Here is a 20935-nt window from a genome sequence, read left to right on the forward strand (position 1 = left end):
GTAGAACTATATTTTATTGTAGTTCTTTCACATAACCAGAAGTATTTATTAACAACAAGATAGAGATTTTGTAGACATTAGCTTCCTTTTCCACAAAAAAAAGATTCAGTTTGTAAGGCAACATGGGTGATTCAACCTTTCTTTCCTGATCAACAGCAGGTTTAATGTAATACAGTTCAGTACACATTAGTTTTAGAGGAAAAAAGATTAAAAGATGGATGGAAAAACTTTGGATTTAAAGATCCAGTAGAAAGAAAGACAAAAATGTGCATGTTGGTCAGCCTGGGTGGTCTCTTTGGTGAGTTTGAGTTTTACAACAAACACGTTATACCACTTTAATGTCCTTTAATCCTCTAAAGGTTTAAAACAGAACAAGGTCGTACAAGGGGGGGGTGCAGTGATGAAGCTGAACATGTTCTGATGCTGCAGCGCTGCAGGTAAAATATTTACATCAAATCACTCTGCGTGATTAATTTTTAATACCCCGCAGTCACACAGCGCACCGACAACAAAGACAACAAATGTCTTTTTTTATAAGAAAAGGTTACAAATATAAAAAGAGTATTTTATACCAAGATGTAATCCAATATTTTGTTCCGTACAATAAATTATTGTTTTTAGGTTTTGCTTTAACGGCGTATAAATAAACACAACTCCATGAATTAATAAATAAATAGAACAAGATTATACATTAGAAATGGGTTCTGTCAATTTGGGAAAAGGAGGAACAAACAGCACAGATGATACAGAATAAACACCACAACGGCAGGAAAAAAATAACAGGGTTTACAGGGTACAGAAAATAAAAATACGTTTTCTATTTCTCCCAACATTCAGAATGACATTATACAGGACAGGATTATGTCATTTAAAACAATTAGGAAATCTTTAAATCATAAAAAAATGTGATTCCAACTTTCAATTCTGATTTCATGTGGAAAAGCAAAGGTTTTTGTCGATGTTTCTCTATCTGCTCTGTGCTAAGCCTTTGGAGATCCAGGCTGGCATGGCAAACAGAGTTTGTTGACCTTAGCAAAGAACGTCTTTAGGGAAATGACCGCTTCCCCCTCCATCAAGCCTCTCTTCTTTCCAAGCAGAAGCTTAGTTGTGACACTGATTATGAAAAAGCCACAAAGATTTCATAAAGCCAAAAAAATGTAATCTGCTTTCAGTGGGCAAGATCCATAAATCCACGCATGGCACTTAATGCACTGTTTGTACACATTACATAATGAGTGAAAATCCTGTCCACCTCACAGGAAAGGGACTGTTTTTTGTTTATTTGGCAAAAGGTGGTCATTCTGAGGCATTGGAAGGGGTTCTAAGTGCTTCATAAGTTTCTTTTCCTCTTTTCCGGCACCAGTCTGGGTTTTGGGTTTATTCCTCACTCAAATGAAAATTGAGTTTTTAACATGTTTTGGGCCATTTTTCTGAAGATGCTAGACATATATAAAGAAAATCAAGCGTAAAATTGTCTTTCTGTGTATTTCTTTATTTAAATCATTGTGAATCAGGAGCAGACGAAAATAAATTTGTTACGTAGAAAGCACATTCTTCCTGCTCTGCTCCATTCTGCTGCATCCACTTGTAGACCAACAGATCCATGCATGTCTTTGTTTTTTCTCATCCGAGCTGGCATCTGGATCCAAACTGTACGGCTGGATTGCCTCGAGATTTCTTGCCATTTTTGTGAAGCTGGCAGGAGAGCATGTAAATACATAGGTGACGGGAAGTGGGGACAGGCCGACAGTCCCACCCACAACTCACAGGCCAATTTCTAATGAACCACTGCCGCTCTGCAGAAACTATGTCCTTGAAAACGACACAAGGTTTTGATTTTAACCAAAAACTGCATAGTCATATTAAAAAAACAAGAAAACTGGGAATGCTTTTACAACAGATGAAAAGATTTATGCAGTTGCACTTTAAAAAGAATTGGGTAAAAAATATATAATATTAGGGTACGATGATTCCACAAAAAAATCCACAAAAATCCCATCTGTCATTGAGGTCAAGGTAAAACTTGACAGGAGGTTCGAAAAAGGGTCATTTGTTGCAGCTTCAGCACACGTCTGATACAAACCAGTCATGTGCTGCGTTTTGGAGACCATTTCAATCAAATTCAATGCTTTCAAATTCCATCCCATCTGTTACAACCGTTTTTGGGTCATATTTCACCTTTAAAATGTCTCTGAAGCAAAAAAAAAAAAGGACAGGGATGCAGAACCCTTTCAAACAGACAAAAGCAGCGAGGCTACAGAGAGGACATGGTAATGAAGTTCTCTGTAAAATACCCCAGTTTTCCAACAAATTCAGACCAAACGGCTCATATGTTACATATTAAAAGCAGGTGAATCACTTCCTGCAGCCTCCCTGACTGAACAGAGTGGCGTATAGAACATTTGATAGATAGATATGTGGATGAATCATCCAAGAAACTATTTTTATGACAAAATAAAAAACACCCCGAGCACTCAGGCACACAGTTGTTGCAGTAAAGGAATCTTGTAAACACTGTTCCTGCTCCGTCCATGCAGGAGAAACTTGATGACCTCTGCACGTCAGCATCCGTGTCTCTGCTTCACACCGCTGTGGTCTGCTTGATGCTGTGGAAGCTGATCCTGGTTGGCGATGTGGGGATGGACATGGCTCGCGCCACTCGCACTCGAAGGGCGTGGTTGTCCTGCCAGCGGTGCCAACGTTTCCTGACAGCGGAGCGCACCTAGAAAGTGGAGATTGCATACTGTAGGTCACACTGTACACACAAGCTAAACTGTCACTTACAAGACAGACTTTTATTTACAGATTGGATGAGAGGAGACTTAAAGCAGAGGCCTCAACTTCAAAACAGGTTTTTAGTCTATTTATCTGTATGGCACAATGACATAAGACGAACATTGATGTAATGTTTTGTTCAAAACATGCTCAACTTGCATTCCTAATAGATAAAAATCCCCAGACAGAACAAAAAATATATATTTTTCTTGTAAATACTAAATCATTTTCAGCTGAACCAGCTCACAAAAAGTTGCCTTTCTATGTTTTAATGAACAAAGTGCATGGAGGGATATTGGTTGCTAATTTTAAACAATTAGTTACAGCATCATATGTGGTTCATTTAATCCATAAAAAATGTGAATATGAAGCCATCAGCAAGCAGACAGACTACTCTTCTGGTACCAGTCCTCAGGCTATACAGCATGTCTAGCATCTTTATTTAAGATCACACACAAGACTGTTATTGACCTTCTTGTTTCATATTTGTCCAGAGGGGAAATTTACTAAAACAACCAATTAGTGCTGAGTTTTTAGAAGCTTCTATTTGTTTTATCTTAGTTAAAATCAGGCACATTTTACAGTAAAAAGTTTAAAATTGTAGCTGTCACAAAGACAGGTTTTTAATTAATTTTCTAATTTATGATAATTTAGAGGATGACTTTCCTAATATTCTGCCAATGCTTTCCTACAAACTACAATTAATTTTTTCTTTTGTCTTTGACGTGAAAATCCTTAAACATTAAGCATGATGGAGAGAGAGGAGAACGAAGGACAATCATTTTTCAAAATTAGCATCAACTGGATAATTCCTATAAATGGCTAGAATGACTTTTAAACAGCTGTTGGCATTCTGGTAATCTGCTTTCATGCTAATCAGGAGGAAAATGATGAACTCTACTGAAGGCTTTTCTAATATCCTTAATGAGCACAACAGCAAACCACAATATCATCAATGACGACAAAATCTATTTGCAAAGCAGCATTTGCTGGCGGAGTGAATTAAACAAATACTGTCGGTAATAAAAAGCTAAACCAGTGAAAAAAATGAATAATCAATGAAGGAATTACATTTAGGGCTTCATTGGGATCTTAAATAAAGTCCAAATGATTAAATTAGCTTCTATTTACAAATAAAGGCACTTTAAGAAAAAAAGTACGTTGACTTTTCTTTAAACCACTGCAGCTCAACTATTCAAAAGACATTATATACAAAACGTTACATAAAAAAACAAAACAAAACTTTTTTTTTCGCTCAACTTTGGTGACTCACCTCTCCATTTAGGAAACAGTAAAAGACAGACACAAAGAATCCCTGCAGAAAAAAAGAAAAATAGTTTTAGCCTCGGAGCACATAGGAATGCCTAATTATATTCCAGCATACGGACAAATTTAACAAGTATGATAAGAAAAACTAAACTAAAAGAAAGAGACACATTTTTGAGGCAAATTTGACGGCAGCAAAATCAATTCTTTTTTCTTTTTCTTTTTTTGAGATCTACATTTTCCACCTCTCACTTTGCCAGAACATATCATAAGTAAAAGGAAACAACAATTCTACCTCAAAAAAAAAAAAAAAAAAGATAAATTAGCCACAAAGCAGAACTCATGCCCACATGACCCGGTTCATCTTGACAGCAGAGAGCATGGAGCATAAGGGAGAGGGGATCTCATGTGTGAAAGCACAGCCAGGATGCTCCTTCAAATCATCCTCCCACAGGAGAGCTTTAAATCGAGTCTGGAGCGCGCTCAAAGAGCTGCAACGTCTAACCTGATACAAGCATGAAAAAAGGCAACACGCGCAGGAGCATGTTTAACAGCTCTCTGCAGTTTTACTCTTCTTCTCACCTGAAAGGACTGTAAAAACGAGTTAAAATAGATGAAAACAATTTGTGAGATGTCGTCCTCCCCCGGATTCACAAAGAACAGCATGTAGGTGATGCCCAGCAGAGGCAGCAAGACGAGTGTGGCTTTCACAGCTTTTCTATAAAGACAAGAAGGAAACATCAGCAAGCCAAGTTTCTAAATGTAGAAAATGCTTCAAATTGGCCGATCTTTGTAGAAAATAGATGATCACGATCTGCCTCTTCCCTTAAATACTGTTCACATTTTTTTATAAAAAATTCAAAAGTTTTTTAATCAGATTCAGGTTTGTAATAATGTCATTTATATTCAGTCTCAACATACATTTGATGAACTTGTAAGCATTTTCTCATGTTTTCTGGTCTGACAGAATCATAATCAGCGTGAAAATAGTTACATTTTGAGTAAATTGTACCCTTAAAGACCCACTCTGATGGTGTTTTGACATGTTCTAGTGGCATTTTTCTATTGATGGAGGACATAGAATAAGGTCGCAAAGCCTCAAAGTATAACCTCACCGTTTCCTTCCATTTTATGCTTTATTGTTGTCACTCTGAATCTATTGTGTCTTGTTACTTTTTATTGTTTATATACATATTTTATGTCGAGCACCTTGTGATCAGCAGGGCAGCGTGTTAATGGAAGATACTCTATAAATAAAGGAATGGAATATTAGATATAAAAAAGCAATCAAGTTCAAAATTGCAAATCAGGGGCAGACGAAAAAATGCTGTTTGGAAAAGACCTTACTGGTGACGTAGAAAATACAAGGGATGGGCTACAAGCCTCCAGTTCAGCCCTATTCCGATGCATTCACGGGGTGTCAAACTCAAGGCCTCGAGGGCCGGCCCCCTGCTGGTTTTCCACAAACCCTGCCTCATCTGCTGCTGATTACTTGAATTAAGTCTGTTTACCCTGTAAGGATTTTGATTGGTAGGTTGGTTGGAAAAGATGTAAGGCACTTGCCCTTGAGGATTGGACTGGAGTTTGACTTTCCTTGTTAGAGCTGGAATCTGGATCTAAACTGTACGGCTGGATAGCTCCAACATTGCTCCCCGTTTTTGTTGCACCAGTAATGTTAGTTTAAGGGTGTGAGGCATATAAACAGATGGGTGATGGGATGTTGAAATTCTGATGAACTCCTGTCGCTCCTAAAAAACAACACAGGTTCATTTATTTATTTATTTATTTAGGCTAAAAATGGCAAAACCATAATGAAAAAACGACTGGTAACGCTTTGAAAATTGATTTAAATATGATCGGAGTGGGATTTTAAAGGTCAATTCTTCCACTTGTAAAAATTTTCTTATGTTTTTCTTGTTTAATAAGTTCAAAACTGAAGAGATTACATGGATCCCCTAAAACCATTAAAGAAATGACTTCAATGTGTTGCTGGATAGGAACAAACATACGTTCACAGTTCATGTTCACCCACCCTGAAAACCCTGCCTGAACTGCGAGAGCGTTCGTGTTTTTATCGACAACAATCCTCATATTAGGAGAAGGAAATAACATGTGGCGCTCTGACTGACAGCAGGCACTGAAAGCTAGTTTCCCCTGATGGCCATCAGACGCACAGCAACACAAATCAAGACAGAAGACCCCTCACCTCATTTCTCCCAAGCCTACACCAAATGACTACTTTTGCTCCCTCATCATGTCTGGGCTCAAAAAGAAGGACGCGAGACTCTACGCTCTTTTCCAACCCTTCATGGTGGGAGTAAAGAAAGCAGACTCATTTAGAAAGCAATAGACTGTCCTTGTTTGGGGCCTAAAGCATAGCAGGCACATCTCAAAGCTTAAAAGGCTGCAATCATATTTGCAAACACGAGAACAGAAAATGCTAAATTTTTCTGGCTACAATAAAATGTATGTAAAAAGGATTTTTTATGGCTCTTTTCAAAATAAAATGGCAACAAGATAAAGGGTGTATTCAAGCTGGGAAAACCGTTTGGGAAAACCCTCAACGGATATCTGCGCACATCAACGAATGACGATTTATTTATTGTTTTATGAAACTTGTTGCACATGAATGTTTTCGTTCATGTGTAAATACATCAATAAAATTAAATCAATTTAACATTTAGGGAAATGTCAACAATCAGCAAGTTTTGCCAAAATTACACTTGTCTCGCTCAAAGTGTTATCGTCATAAAGAAACACTTAACATAAAAAATGTAGGGAAATTGCTTTTGTGATTTATTGTTTTAATCTACTGCATCAAATGCAAACTTATTTATGAAAATCACACAAGATTTGCACAAAGTGACACATTTGAACAAACTTGTTTTGGTGCTGATTTGATTTAACCCTCGTTAACATTAAATCCATTTATTCCAATCTTGATTTTGGGTAATTCAAACTTTCTATGACATTGTAGCAGATGGTGCCTCTAGATGCAAATGTTCCTGCTGAAATCCAGGGTGAATCTTCATCCTGTCCGTGAAAGTTAAAATTCAGAAAATTCTCCTACCTGTATTGAATGGTTTCCGATGTGGTTGATGCTCTTAGCTTGGTCATAAGAATTCGTACTATGTTGAATAGGAAAACAAAGTTTATCTAGAAGCAAAAAAAAAAAAAAAGAAGAAAAGAGTCTGAGAAACCCTGGGGTTGTGATTTGAATTGAAGAACAGAGAGAACAATTATCTGGCTTCAACAGGCGGCTTGGTGAGATGGGCAGAGTGAGAAGAAGATGAGAAACCGAATCTCAGAGCACAGAGATGAAGGAAACAAGGATCAGAAAAAAGGCATCACGATGCTACCTGCTGGTGAGAGCTTCTATAAAAACCATAACCACGGATGCACTTGTAGAAATAACATTTCTTATGTTCAGGTGACTCACGCTTGAAAATGACTCTAGCCATCAGGAAGATGGCAACACACTTACAATTTTTATCATAACATTTAGTCTGAGGCGGGTTTTTAAAATCAGGTTAAAGAAGTAAGTTGGTATTAATGTCAGATATTACACTGGTGCAAAATGCATGCTAAAGGCTACGTGAAAAACCAATTAAAAAAAAAACAGCTGTAATGAGTGTCTGGTTCCTGCTCACCAGGAGTACAAGGATGACTGGTCCTTGGTAAATGTAGTCCATATATTTTCCAGGTTCTTTACCAAACCAACATCTGTTGAGAGTAATACAAAAAAGACATATGACAAACCATTGCATATTGAAAAAGTAAAAAATATCTCCATGCTTTCAGAAAAACTTACTTTTCATTTTCAAAATAAAGCTTTCCAATGGCCCAAGTGACAATTATAGGGCATGGAATACCTGCAACAAAATAAAAATGATCAAACTGGATTCAGTTTTGGTTTAAAAAAAAATAAATAATGCATGGATTTATATAACTGAATATATGGACTACAAAAAAGGTTTTCCATTCAACGGCACAGAGGGGGATAGTACAGAGCAGCAGCAGACAAAACCAAACAATGTTCTTTTTTATTCTGAATGTAGAACACAGAAACACGAAAGAAAAATACTGACTTTGGTTCACCGCAAAGAAACAGCAACTCATTCTCTATTGTATAATAAAAAACCATGTCTGAGGTCAAAGTGGTCTTTTTCTATTTAAAGACTCACTCCAATTATTTTTTTAATCTATTTTCAAAGCATTCCCAGTGGTCTTTTAATTATGACTGTGCTATTTCTAACCAAAATTAAAAAAACAAAACTTGCAACAAGCAACCCCACCCCCTTCCCTTTACCTATAGTATAAGTGAGAGCACTCTGTTTACATGCTCTCCCACTAGCCTGTCAAGACCCCATCCTAACCTAAATGTTGAGCAATATTGGAGCTATCCAGCCGTAAAGTTTTAATCCAGATCCCAGCTCAGACGAGGAAAACACAGACGTACATGGATCTATTGATATATCAGAATAAAGCAGAACAGGGTGCTTGTTTTCTTATTTTCTACGGCACATATAAGCCCTTTTTCAAACAGCATTTTTTATCTACTCAGGATTCATTATGATTTGAATAAAAAAATGTTCACATATGCAATTTAGGAATAAATGTCTTCATATATGCCAAAAGAACATGTTAAAACATCAAAAATACCATTTTCATCAGAGTGGAGCATTAAGGTCCAAAAGATATCAACTATATTAAATGGTTGTTTAAAGAAAACTATGCTGTGGTGGTTTACAATGTTTACAAATTAATCCTAAGAAAGATTTATTGCTGTATAAAATGCTTTTAGGATTCACCTGTTTTGTTAAAACTGCTTTGGTTTGAAATGTTTTAGAAAAGTAGTTCAAAATACAAGAACATGAAATTATCTTAAGTATGTAAAGAAAGATAAAAAGACATGGAAATAAATCAAAAGATGTGTGAAAGGCGGGAGAGTTTCTTATGTTGATGTTTTTAATCCTTTTTTTTCCACTGAAAGTATTCATAAAAGCGTCAATGCCACTGTGAACTCTTTTCATAGAATTTACTTGTTTTTGGTAAATAAGACTCTGCCACTTTGAAATGTATTTTGCCGTATTTGGTTGAAAAATTAGACTGAAAGCTAAAAAAAATACAAACTGGCAATGTCAATTTCACACTTATGACCCGACATCAGGAGAATCAGATCCTTTTTAGAAAAATGTTTGATTCTTTTGGTCTTTGAAGAAGCTTTTATGATTCAATCTTGTGATTTTTCATTGATTTATTCCACTGAGGACCACATTTTCATTTAAAACTCTCCTGAACAGATAAAATAAACTTGTCCATTAGAGCTCTCAGCCAGTAGATCAGATGTTTAGACTCCAAAGTAAAGTGACACTTAATGGACATTGAAATCCAGGTCTAAAATCGCATCAAATCCAGGGTAAAGCACAGATTTAATCTGACCTTTTCCAGCATAGAGTTCAAAAAGTGGCAAAAAACGTTTTCAGACACACAAAATTCAGTGAAATATTCTTAACGGCGTATTTACAGGTTTGTTTACGATCTAGTAAAAATGGGAAGCGATAATGGATTTCTACACAGACTGTATGAATTGACATCTAAGGGTTTGACAAAAGAACAGAGATTATTTAATCTATTTAAAGTAGGATGATAAAGTGTATATTTTTGTCAGTTTACTAATTTAAGATGTTTTTTTTTTCTTTTTATCTGCTCTTTTTTTAAAGTTTTGCCAACGCTTCATCCATCTGTCATCAACAGTCTCCATTGCTAAGATCTATTTATTTATGCGTCTTTGCTGAGACTACAGCTGCAGTCAGAGGAAACATGTTTTCTCACACTGTCCCTCTGCACCACTTTGGGGAGTGTGATAATGCAGGGATTCCTTATTAAAACTGGTTCAACCAACAAAACTATTGAAAACATTTCAAAAACAATTATGGGTTTGAAATAGATCTGTGTTGCTCTTGCTCTTAAATTGCTGTAATTTTGATGATTTGTTCTGATGGATTACAGGTACCTCGTGGTTTATTTCAAAATCAACATTAGGATTAGGATTAGGATGAATGCTCAGTTTGACTGATAGCACTCTTATAGTCTTGTATTTGTTTTAGTTGCATTTTTAATATATTTTTTTCTAAGCTTCTGGGCCTTTACAAAACACTCTGCTTTTGCTCTGTGTAAAAATAAATTTGGGAAAATGACTAAAACCGCTTTCATTTTCCAATACTGGTGGGGGTAATTTATCTGTTTTTTTTTTTAAATATATAAACGTCTCCAGTCTGGGCACACAAATGGTCTGGGCTCTAAAAGACCAACACTCCACAACAACCAGCAGGATTTCCAACAATCCATTTTTCCTATCTGCCTCATCCAGTTCACGTCTGTGGGGAAGTGAGGCTGTTTACGGCTTTTGAATTTCAGCTTCAGGACTGCAGAAGTCAGCTCAGATCACTCTGCAGAATTACCTTATCGTTAATAAATCTAAGCTTGAAAGTTAAAATTTGAGGATAAATTGACAGCAACAAAAGCATCATTTATCTGATTTTTATTGCAATGTTCTTTTGTTGCAGCTGTGAGTTTGTGTCTGTGTGACAGCATTTAACCACACATTTGTTGACTATTACAACAAAAAGTTCATTATTATAGCAAATGCATCTATTTGTTTAGCTTAACGTTTTCTAGATCGCATTAAATCGATGATATTGTTAAATAAACACAAGCACAGACATGAAGTCAATCCCAGGGGCATTAAGCGGGTGTGTGGCGGGGTCCCGCCGAGAAAGGATGCAGAGGAGCCAAGGTGAGGAGGATCTGTTTTTATTAAAGACCTGGTGAGCACCACGCAGGGCCATGCAGCATGCAGCACTCTCTGTCACTCCCCTTCTCTCTAACCTGTGATGCTCCTTTTAAATGAGGAGCCCCTCCCATGGGGCGTGGCTCTTAATCCTCACCCAGGTGGCACCACAGGTAATAATTTTAAACATAAAATACATAAATGCACAAACAATAAAACACGGTGTGGCCCCCCCTCGTCATCTGACGGTGCCACACCGTCACACCATCCCCCTCCTCTGAGGGATTGACGATGTGCGGCAATCCCCTCCGCAGTCCGCCGCCGTGCATTCCCCACGCCGATCCGCCAGAAACACGTCCTTGCGTCGCGTCGGATGGTTGCATGGACTGCTGCTCCACGACGGCGACCCCTCCGATCTGCTCCTCGGTGCCGCTCCGGTCGGTCCCAGCCCCGGCAAGGGCCCTTCAAACGGCAACACGCCCCCGCTGGTCCCCTTCCGGATGGCACCTCCGCTGATCGGAGCCGCCGACAGCAGGTTACAGGCGAGATGATGCGCCTCTCCCGGAGCACTCCCCTGACGGCCCGGTAGACGTCGGTCCGCCCCTTGTCCCGCTCCGCGCAGGCCTCCAACGCCCGCATCCGCGGCAGTGGAACCGGGCGGTGTGCCGTCCCGCCTCCGGCTGTCCCCGCGCTCCGGCGGTCCGCCCCTGCTGCCCGCGAGGTCCTCCGCTCGTCATGGACGCCGATCTGGATGCCGTAGTTCTTTCCGGGCCCCTGGCCAGGCCTGACGCTCCGGCGAGGCGACCCGGATCCACCCCCTCTTCCTCAGAGGATGGACTGCTCTGAGGAGGCGCTGAGCTGCCGGGGAATCGTTGTCCCCACCACGCCGCTGCGTCCTCACCTTTTTGTGGCCCCTCTGCGATCCCACTTCTGACACCATATGTGGCGGGGTCCCGCCGAGAAAGGATGCAGAGGAGCCAAGGTGAGGAGGATCTGTTTTTATTAAAGACCTGGTGAGCACCACGCAGGGCCATGCAGCATGCAGCACTCTCTGTCACTCCCCTTCTCTCTAACCTGTGATGCTCCTTTTAAATGAGGAGCCCCTCCCATGGGGCGTGGCTCTTAATCCTCACCCAGGTGGCACCACAGGTAATAATTTTAAACATAAAATACATAAATGCACAAACAATAAAACACGGTGTGGCCCCCCCTCGTCATCTGACGGTGCCACACCGTCACAGGGTGTTTTTCATTTCTCTGACACTCAGGCTGTAAATGAGGCTTGTTTCATCAAACTGAACATATCAAATAAATGTGCTCACAACACTTATTTACTCAATTTTCTAAACCATAGTGTCAGATAAAATAAAAGCATCAAATAGAATAATTTGAACAGTTTTTCATGTTGTTTTGGTAATTTTTTCTCTTTTTTTAACATGTTTCCAAGGTACTTATTACACTCTACTTAACTCTAATATAACCTAAATGAATGCTAAAACAGAATATACATTTAGCGATGATGGGAAATGTATTTTTCATAATACAAATATATTCAAATGTGTGTTGTCCAATATCAAGTTTACTTTTTGCACAAAACAAATAAATAAACTTGGTAAATACTTGGATAAAACATTTTTAATTACTTTAAAAATATTCCAAAATTTAGGTAAACTACTTTTTATATCTTTAGAGAAGGGAAAATACAAAGTACTGTGTCTAAAAGGAAAAAAAAATACTTTTGTGTGGGTCAAATTGTAAAAATGAGCCATTTCAGACAAACAACTGCTTAGTGAGGGCAAAACAGAGAGACATCTTGCTTTGCATTTTTAATCTGTGCAATTGGTGATGTAAATGAAGCGTGTGCTGTTACTGTGAAAGCACTTACACCATCCGATGAAGAGGAAAACCCACTTTCTCAGCTTATCGGTGGAATAAGTCATGACGATGGCCGTGTGAAGGTAGCATCCTTCAACGAACATCCAGAAAAAGTTCGTCACCACAAAGTAGTTGTATATGGTTGTAATCAGTCGACACCACGGCTGAAAAAAAGGAGAGACTGAGTCAACCAGAGGATTCTGAAGAATTCTGTTCGATGATCATCAGTGGTAGTACCTCATTGCTTTCGTGGATGTTGTGGTCAATCAGCTGAAGCAAAAACCACATCACGTTCCTCAGTATGAAGGTGGTGATCAAGTTCCAGTGGATGATGTTTCGAAGACACCGTATGCTCCTGAACCACGACAGAAACTGGGATTATTATGACAAAGGTGCTTGAGGTTTGCTTCACTGTCTACATCTGTCCTTGTAGATACTTATACTCATGTACCACGAGACGAACACGTCTTTGTAATTTTTAGAATCAGCAAAAGTAAACTTTTGGATTTCCTCTGTGTTTTTGTCAACCACGCCCACATTCCTAATATGTCAAAATGTATATCGTTTTTTCAACGTGAGGAAACAATTCATGTATTACACTTTCAAAACAGTATTTGTAAAAAGTGAAAGCAACAGGGAAAAACCACTTTTGCAAGATCCCCACGCTACTGGCTAGAAAGCCATCGGTCCTGTGGCCATCCCATTTTCATTTCCAAACTTTCTTTGGATATCCCTGACGCCTGTATTTTGGTTTCTTTGGTGGATCTTAAAGAATTTACCATCTTTTTTTTTTTTTTGAGCCTCATACAAGATTTTGGTCCCATTCTTTTTTTGATGGTTTCTCCCGTGGTGATGTCATCATAAGGTATTTTCACCGGCTGCTAGGTGTGTGTGAGATGTGGCTGGGGTGACATTTTTGCTCAAAAGCACAGTAAGAAGGAAAAGTTGTGAAAACAATCTTGTCCTTGTGGTCCAACACTGCTGCAGCAATAATAATAATAATAGACAGGGTAATGGTCAAGATCTCAAGAACACAATGTAGCAAGTTTTTCAAAACATCCAGCATTTCACGGTTTCAGCTTCTCTGCATTTTCTCTGCATAGTTTTTCATTTTATTTTTCTTTGAGGAGAGCAAACAAACATCATGCATGCAGTTTTTTTCAACTAAAACCTATTAAGTTATTCCAACTGCACTCTTATTCTTGGTGTGATAGCTGTGATTTACTTCAGAACAAATTCTAAAACACATGAACTCTGATAAATGTTTCTATGACTCAGAAGCAAAAGCATTTACATGCAAATACAGGTTTCACTGCTTAAGATGTAGACTCTGTCTCCTGGCTCATCTTACTACTAAGAGCTACTCAGGAGCTACTTAAAAATCAACTCTATGCAAGATTTTACATTAAGTTTACATAAAAGAGCAGATGGTAGGCATGGGGCACAATAGAGTCAAAACAGCATTTTGTAAGAGCATTTTTTTAAGATAATATTCAAAAAATAATCTTTGAAGACCCTCTCTGAAATTCTTTTGAGTGGAACATAGGCCGGATCTGAATTCACTCCCTACCCCTACGGCCGCTCCCTATTGCTCCAACTGTAGGGGCATGTGGAGCTTTAGTGGTGTCCAAACTTAAGCTGTAGTGACTTAAGGCTACGCATCAACCACATTCCTTCCTATGGGTGTGCTCTGAAGCCCAGAAGTTTACATTACATTTAAATCCAAATAAAAAAAGTTTTAAAGTTTTAAAGTTTAAACCGATGTTTCGTATTTTCTGAGCGCTGGCAGCTATGCGCTGACGTAGATGAACGGTGACTATTGATGTCGTCATCAAGTGGGAATAAGGTTTTTGAAGATGCTATTTTTCCATAACTCTCTGGTTGGTTGGTTGATTGATTGATTGATTTCAAGCATTGTAGTCAAAGCAATAAAGAATTTCCACAGATTTTTCAAATTACTTACAGAAATGATGAAAAGCATAGATCATTAAAAAAAAAACAGAAAACAAAACCAGGAAACATTGAAATCACTTTGCTTAATTAAATATAGTAATCATTAACCAAAGTCATGCTGAGCTTGATTTATTGCTTGAAAAGGAGTGGGAAGCAGCAAGTTTATATTCAGATTCGGCCATAGTTTCTGCAGAGCGGCATTGATTCATGAGAAGAACATATAAAAAACACATTTTTTCATCAGAGTAGGTCTTTAAACTAGGACACTCAAAGAGGAGCTGCTGCCCTGAAGAGCGAAGTGTTGGGAGATGAAGCCTCTGTTAGTCAGAGTGGTCGTCTGCACGGAGATACAGAGCTCTGCTCATTTGACATGAGCGAGTTAATGGTATGCAGTCTCAGATATGACATGAATTCTACTGATTGTCCTCAATGTGGTTTCATGCATTACCGAATTATTTCTGTACTTGCCTTAAGCACAAGAAGAGAACGAAGGCTACGACCAGAGCCCCCACAGAGATACAGTGGCCCAGGTAGTTGATGATCAGAGCAATCTTATAATGCATGGGATATTTCCTCTGCAGAGACATCACAGAAAACATTATCAAGGTTTTTCATCATCCAGAAATAACGAACGTTTAAAAGCAGACAAAATAAACACCTTCTCTGGTAATAAAATAGGTATTTTAGGACCCTATTGGTGGAGTAAAAGTGGATTTTTTTGTAACAATACATTAAATTAAACGTATCTCTACAACATTGTGACCGCACTGGAGACACTTGAGATATCTAAAAAGAAAAAAATGTGTCACAGCTGCGTTTCTGTCAAAGCTTGAAAATGCAAATGTCATTGACATACTTCTTTTCTTAAAAGGATCCGATAAAAATACAGCAAGACCCAGAAACACACATGACCTGGAGAAACACGAATGGAGGTAACCAGGCCACGGCTCAGCACAAACTGCGTGTTCCTCCTCCAGCCTTTGTGGTGACATGAGAATGGATTTGCATGTTTTCATGCTTTTTGAAGTATTTAATAGCAGCACATCAAACAGAAAACTGCAGTTTAATGAGCCAAAAAGGAACAGAGCAGCACATTTACCTTTTTTTATAAACTGGAAAATTGTGATATTTAACTCCAACTACTGAACTAAGACGGTTATCAGGCTGTTTTCAAATGGACCCCCTTATCACCCCACTGACCTTCTCTTCTAAAATGGGCTCACAATTAGAGTAATTGATCTTCAAAGCCCACGTTCCATTATCCATGCACTCCCTGTACGCACTCCCTGCAAGAAAAAAGGAACAAAAGCATGAAATGCTCCATACACACACATCAGAATCTGTGTTTACCTGTGGAGGGAAGCAGTTTAATACCCTTTTCAAGCTTTTTTTTCTTCTTAAACATTTACGTTGGAGTGCTACATAGGTGAGCTGAAATATGCTTGTAATTTCTCCCAAGCTCATTTCAAAGTTGAGCTGTCGTATCTGTCTGACTCCTGCACAGAATACCAATTCAGCAAACACAAATTTTTATTCATAGGAAGGAAATGCAAAGCCTCTTACTGTCACTTTATTTGCATATCTCCTAAAACCTGCTTTCGACAATCAACTTTGAACAGTTTTTCATTTTGAAGTCCCTCAGAACGAGAGAGCCCCTTATCTCTATTAAAGAAAAAATGAAAAATTTAAATAATTATTTTGTAAGAATGAGTGGCAAAGACAAGTAATATTGTGTACAGAGCATTTTCAGAAATATGTTCATTAATTGGGTAATTTATTTGATATTGCCATTGGTTTTTCAGCATAAAAATGTAAAGAAATATTTAAATATAATGAAAAAACTGTGCACATTTTGAAAGGTGACATAAAATGTATAAATATTAATGTTGGAATTTGAGCAAGAATAAAAATAAACGTAATAAAAACAACTGTGGAGTAAATGAGCCCTTGAGTCAGTGTTAAGTTTGCCTACATACATGAGGAGATGAATAAATAACTTGATTCATCCTCTGCACATTTAGATTTTCTCCCTCCCCATGGCAATAAACAGTTCAGACAAATCTCCGACAAGTGTAGACTCCTCTGAAATCTCGCACGAGTCTGCGGTTAATGCGTGCTTATCCCTCACTCGAGGATTCGTGCTAACAATAAAGGGAGAACCATCCACCTCAGAAATGCCTTTAGCAACTTTTGAGGCAGCGACAGCAGCAGAGTAATGTCTTTTGCAATCAAATGAGTCTTATGTAATGTGACATTTTGTTATTTAGGAGAAGGCAGCAGAAAATGCTTGTGGCCAGCGGAAAGATAAACAGAAGAAATTCTCCAAATCATGGCTCTCTAAAATCTTATAGTGTGTTTTGGTTTGGCTACATTTGTTTTTTTCTGTGTAAAAAGTAAAATTATTTCTTAAGATAATTGGTGGCATGACAACAAATTACGGCAAATTTAATGAGAACATTTATCGGTAAGTTGAGCAAGAAACATATGTGTTGTAGCCCAGGATTGGAAAGTCTGAAAATTGTCAAAACGACACATTTCTAATAATGAAGGACATGTATAAATAAAGTTGAGATCAGAACTGCATTTCTGAGTATTTCGCAATTCAAATAGTTATGAATCAGATGATGCATCCTCTTTTTGACGAATAGATCCAAATGGATCCATATTGGAGAGTGTGTGAACAGAGAGCTCTCAGCAACAGGGAGGGGAAGCGGAGCGGGGTTGCTCTGGGCCAACAGTTACACCTACAACAATTTCTGATTAACTACTGCCACTTTGCAGAAACTATGTTCCTATCATAATCATAATTAAAAGATTTCTAGGAATACAAACAATTATAATTATTATAATCAGAATTATAAAGTAGATCAAGGGATGATCAGAGTGGGTGTTTAACCCTTGTGCTATCCTAGGCACTTTAACAGTGGGAGTTGGGTCATCTAGACCCACTAGAGACTGCTCTGAACCTTTTTCTTCAATGATTTGTGATCTTCACTGGTGTCCATGGATTACATGAAATCTTTCCACCTTTATCCACCTTTGTCATGGTAGGGATAACACGTCCATGTAAGGGGGGGGGTCATCTAAGATAGCACAAGGGATAAAGACTCCTTTTTTGAGCAGCTTCCTTAGGATGACTGATTCATTGATGCAACATTTGCATGTATGGCTGTTTTTTTTATTTTTTTATTTACCACACATTAGCGAAAAACTATAAACTGAGGTGTGGATTCCCCCCCCCCCCCCCCCCCCCCCCTGTGGCCAAGAGCTTGTCTGTCCACTCTCTTAATCAGCCACTAACTTCTGGTTCAATGTGGGAGTGTCTTGCTGAACTGTCATTTTTGACGTTTTTTCCTCAGTTAAATATGATTACTTTTTTAAAAACTGCTGGTTTGTGACGGCTTTGACAATGTAAGACATGTACTTAAACACTTTAGAGTGCCTAATAAGTTTTTCCATGCTTGTTTTTATTTTTGGAAGTGAGAGGCTGAACATCTAAATCAAATGTCCTTTCCAAATGATTTTTTGTTTTTGTTGTCAGTTTTAAAGGGGATCCACAAATGGTCGAAAACTCCCATCTGCCCGGCCAGGAAAAGAAGTCTAAATTTGCACAACCTGACCACAATATTTTGAGCAAACTATTGTTGATTAAATGCCACAGCCACAAACCATACTTCAATTTGACACGCTGGAAAAACAACAAAATCCATCATGTAAAAATGCAGCAAGGAAATAAAGGTAAACATGCTGTGTGTTTCCATGAAGGGTCACAATTCCACTTTTCTGCAGCGTAAAGAATTGAAGGATGTACAGTTCACCAGAATGTATGTGCCTTTCTTAAATTTGATCTTTTTCTCCATTGGTTTTGGTTTTGGCAGTGGAATATCAATCACAGGAAACTTATTCTGGAGCTGAAAGCTGGAAGTGGGTGCAATGGCATCAGCAGCGCACTGGCATGTCTGAAAATTACCAACTTGCTAATAAATTCCTCCCATGATGCAAGTCTGCAACGTCAGAGGTAACACCCCAGCCAGTCAGACAGCTGGTGTTTATAACCGTTCAGGGTATTTAATCCCCTTCAAATTTCAGATTTGTGTTTAAAACATCATACATTTCGTAACTGTATTACATTTGCAAACAGGGCTGGACAAATGTCATTGACATACTTTTTTGCATGTGGGTAGCAGCTGAGCTAATATTAGCATTTCAAAGATAAAGTTCTCATGCTCTTCAGGCAAATATCACACATCATGTTTGTGGAAAAAAAAAAAAGAAGAAGGGAAGGTGCACACAAAGAAAAAGGAAGCAGCTTATCAGGTTTGCCCCTGTGAGCGGTTCCACTGAGGCAGGACTAATTCGAAGCTCAGCGCAGGAAAGCCACATTTCTGACAAACCATCTGTGCATTGACCATGAACGGCTTCTCTTGCCTTTTATTGGAGTCTGTGTATTATTTTCACGCTGAAACCACTTAATGAGTCAGTTTGAGTGGGAGACAAATCTTGCATTTAAGGAATGAATCAATGCAGTAAGTAAATCCAACTACACTTTTGTCTTGTAAAGGAGGATGGAATGAAATGTGAAATCCCCACCTGACAAGTTAAATGCCAACATTTCACGGCTATTCTGCCAGCAAAACTGCCAACTTTCATTCTTTTCTTGTATACTCCTACTCATATATGCAGAAGGATGCCTAAATGTTTAAAAAAGTGTACTTGATAACTGAATTAATAGGCAGATGGGCCTTGCAAAACAGGCAAAATAAATGTGCTTTTTTAAATAAAATCAAATATTTCAAATATGTCTGGGACATAAATGTTATAGTGGAAGGCCGGATTTTCTTGACTGAAAATAAAGGAAGAACAAAAAAAAAAAAAAAAAATATGATCCAAAAAATATTTTCTTTACATTTTAGATAGTTTCTTTATGTTTGCATCTATGAAGTATGCATTTAACATTCTTATTTGCAAAACTCTTTGGTTTTAACATGAAGAATACATTAAAAAATTAGTTTCACTTAATTCAAAAATCAAAATTTATCTGCAAAGCTGTTATTAAAAAAATCCAAGCCATTACCTGTTTATGTTTCTTTTAGCTTATGTTTTATTAACATACTAGTGAATGCCACAGTCATTTCACATGTGTCTGTGGTCTCAAGTGCAGCAGAAAGTCACCAGAAGCTCCCTATAGGACTTACATAAGCTCACTGATACAGAAGCTGCTATGGGGAGTTTGCCTGTTGTGAAAATCACACAATTAAATAATAAAAAACAGGGTCACATACAAAAATAAAATGAAAACAGAAAGAATGATTCAAATATTGAAAATTCAATATTAAAAACATAAAAACACTTATAACTAATTATATCTCTTATTTATTGACAATTTTTGTTTTTTTTATATTTGCAAAATCAACCTTTTGAGCTTTTAAGTGTATAATAATGTTCATTTCTCTCTATAAACAATCCCAAAGCGGTATTTTAAACCATTCACGCACATTATGACGTAGATGATTGAGGAACAGTTGCTTCCAGGACAAGTCCATCATCATTATTATTATTATAAGTCTGCGCTCCAAGTCCCGCCCCCAGGCTAACAGACACAGCCCCTTTCTCCTTTGAGCTAGTGGCGATCGGCTAAAACACTTTACTTTCTATGCACAAAATGCACATCCATCTTTGCAAAAGTTCAGATATGTTTTTTTTTTTTTTTGTGGGCGAAACGTAGACACACTGTTAGTGTTAGTTTGATGTCATAAAATGGGCGGCACCCAGAAGGAACGAAAGGCGGAGCCTCAGAGATCAAGTCATCTTTCTTCAGTGATAGGAAAATACACTGTGAAATTATTTCCTATTTCTTTAGTGTGCTAAAGGTAATATATTATCATCTACGTGGATATAGTTTACTCTGAAAGGCTAAAGAATAGCATGATATGGGCCCTTTAAGGTCCTCTCTGCATTTTGAGTGTCTCCCAGGAGCTTTTTGGACAACATCCTAAGGAACTGTCATCTGTTTTTGTGTCACTGTTCCTCTCTATTGTCACTAAAAGGAACAAGATGAATGTCATGCTGGACGAGAACACAAAACAGAACACTTGTGCAAAAATCAAACAAATAAACAGATGCTGTATTAAAAGAAAATCAGTAAAATGATCTCAGTGTCTTACGTTTTTTACAAATGTTAGATCTAATAGAGCGTGACCTGCCACCTCGAGCTCCTGACCTCCTTTACATGTGGCTGCTCCAAAACGCCCTTGAGTGGCCCGGGTTGATAAG

At 38.1% G+C, this 20935-nt stretch overlaps 1 protein-coding gene across 1 annotated transcript in view; it reads right to left on the reverse strand.

Annotated features, from left to right (window-relative positions):
- crhr2 (corticotropin releasing hormone receptor 2) overlaps positions 1-20935 on the reverse strand; it is a 50421-nt gene continuing 29486 nt past the window's right edge. Inside the window, exons 3-12 of the mRNA XM_004079414.5 lie at positions 15863-15948; positions 15131-15237; positions 12947-13064; positions 12720-12873; positions 7853-7913; positions 7692-7764; positions 7112-7197; positions 4624-4759; positions 4049-4090; positions 1-2722 (exon numbers count right to left, since the gene is read on the reverse strand). Of these exons, the coding sequence (XP_004079462.3) occupies positions 2582-2722; positions 4049-4090; positions 4624-4759; positions 7112-7197; positions 7692-7764; positions 7853-7913; positions 12720-12873; positions 12947-13064; positions 15131-15237; positions 15863-15948 (1004 nt within the window). The 3' untranslated portion in view covers positions 1-2581. The remainder of the gene's footprint in view (positions 2723-4048; positions 4091-4623; positions 4760-7111; positions 7198-7691; positions 7765-7852; positions 7914-12719; positions 12874-12946; positions 13065-15130; positions 15238-15862; positions 15949-20935) is intronic.

The sequence above is a fragment of the Oryzias latipes genome, chromosome 17, assembly GCF_053564925.1.
Source record: "Oryzias latipes strain Hd-rR chromosome 17, Olatipes_Hd-rR_3.1".
NCBI classification, from domain to species: Eukaryota; Metazoa; Chordata; class Actinopteri; order Beloniformes; family Adrianichthyidae; genus Oryzias; species Oryzias latipes.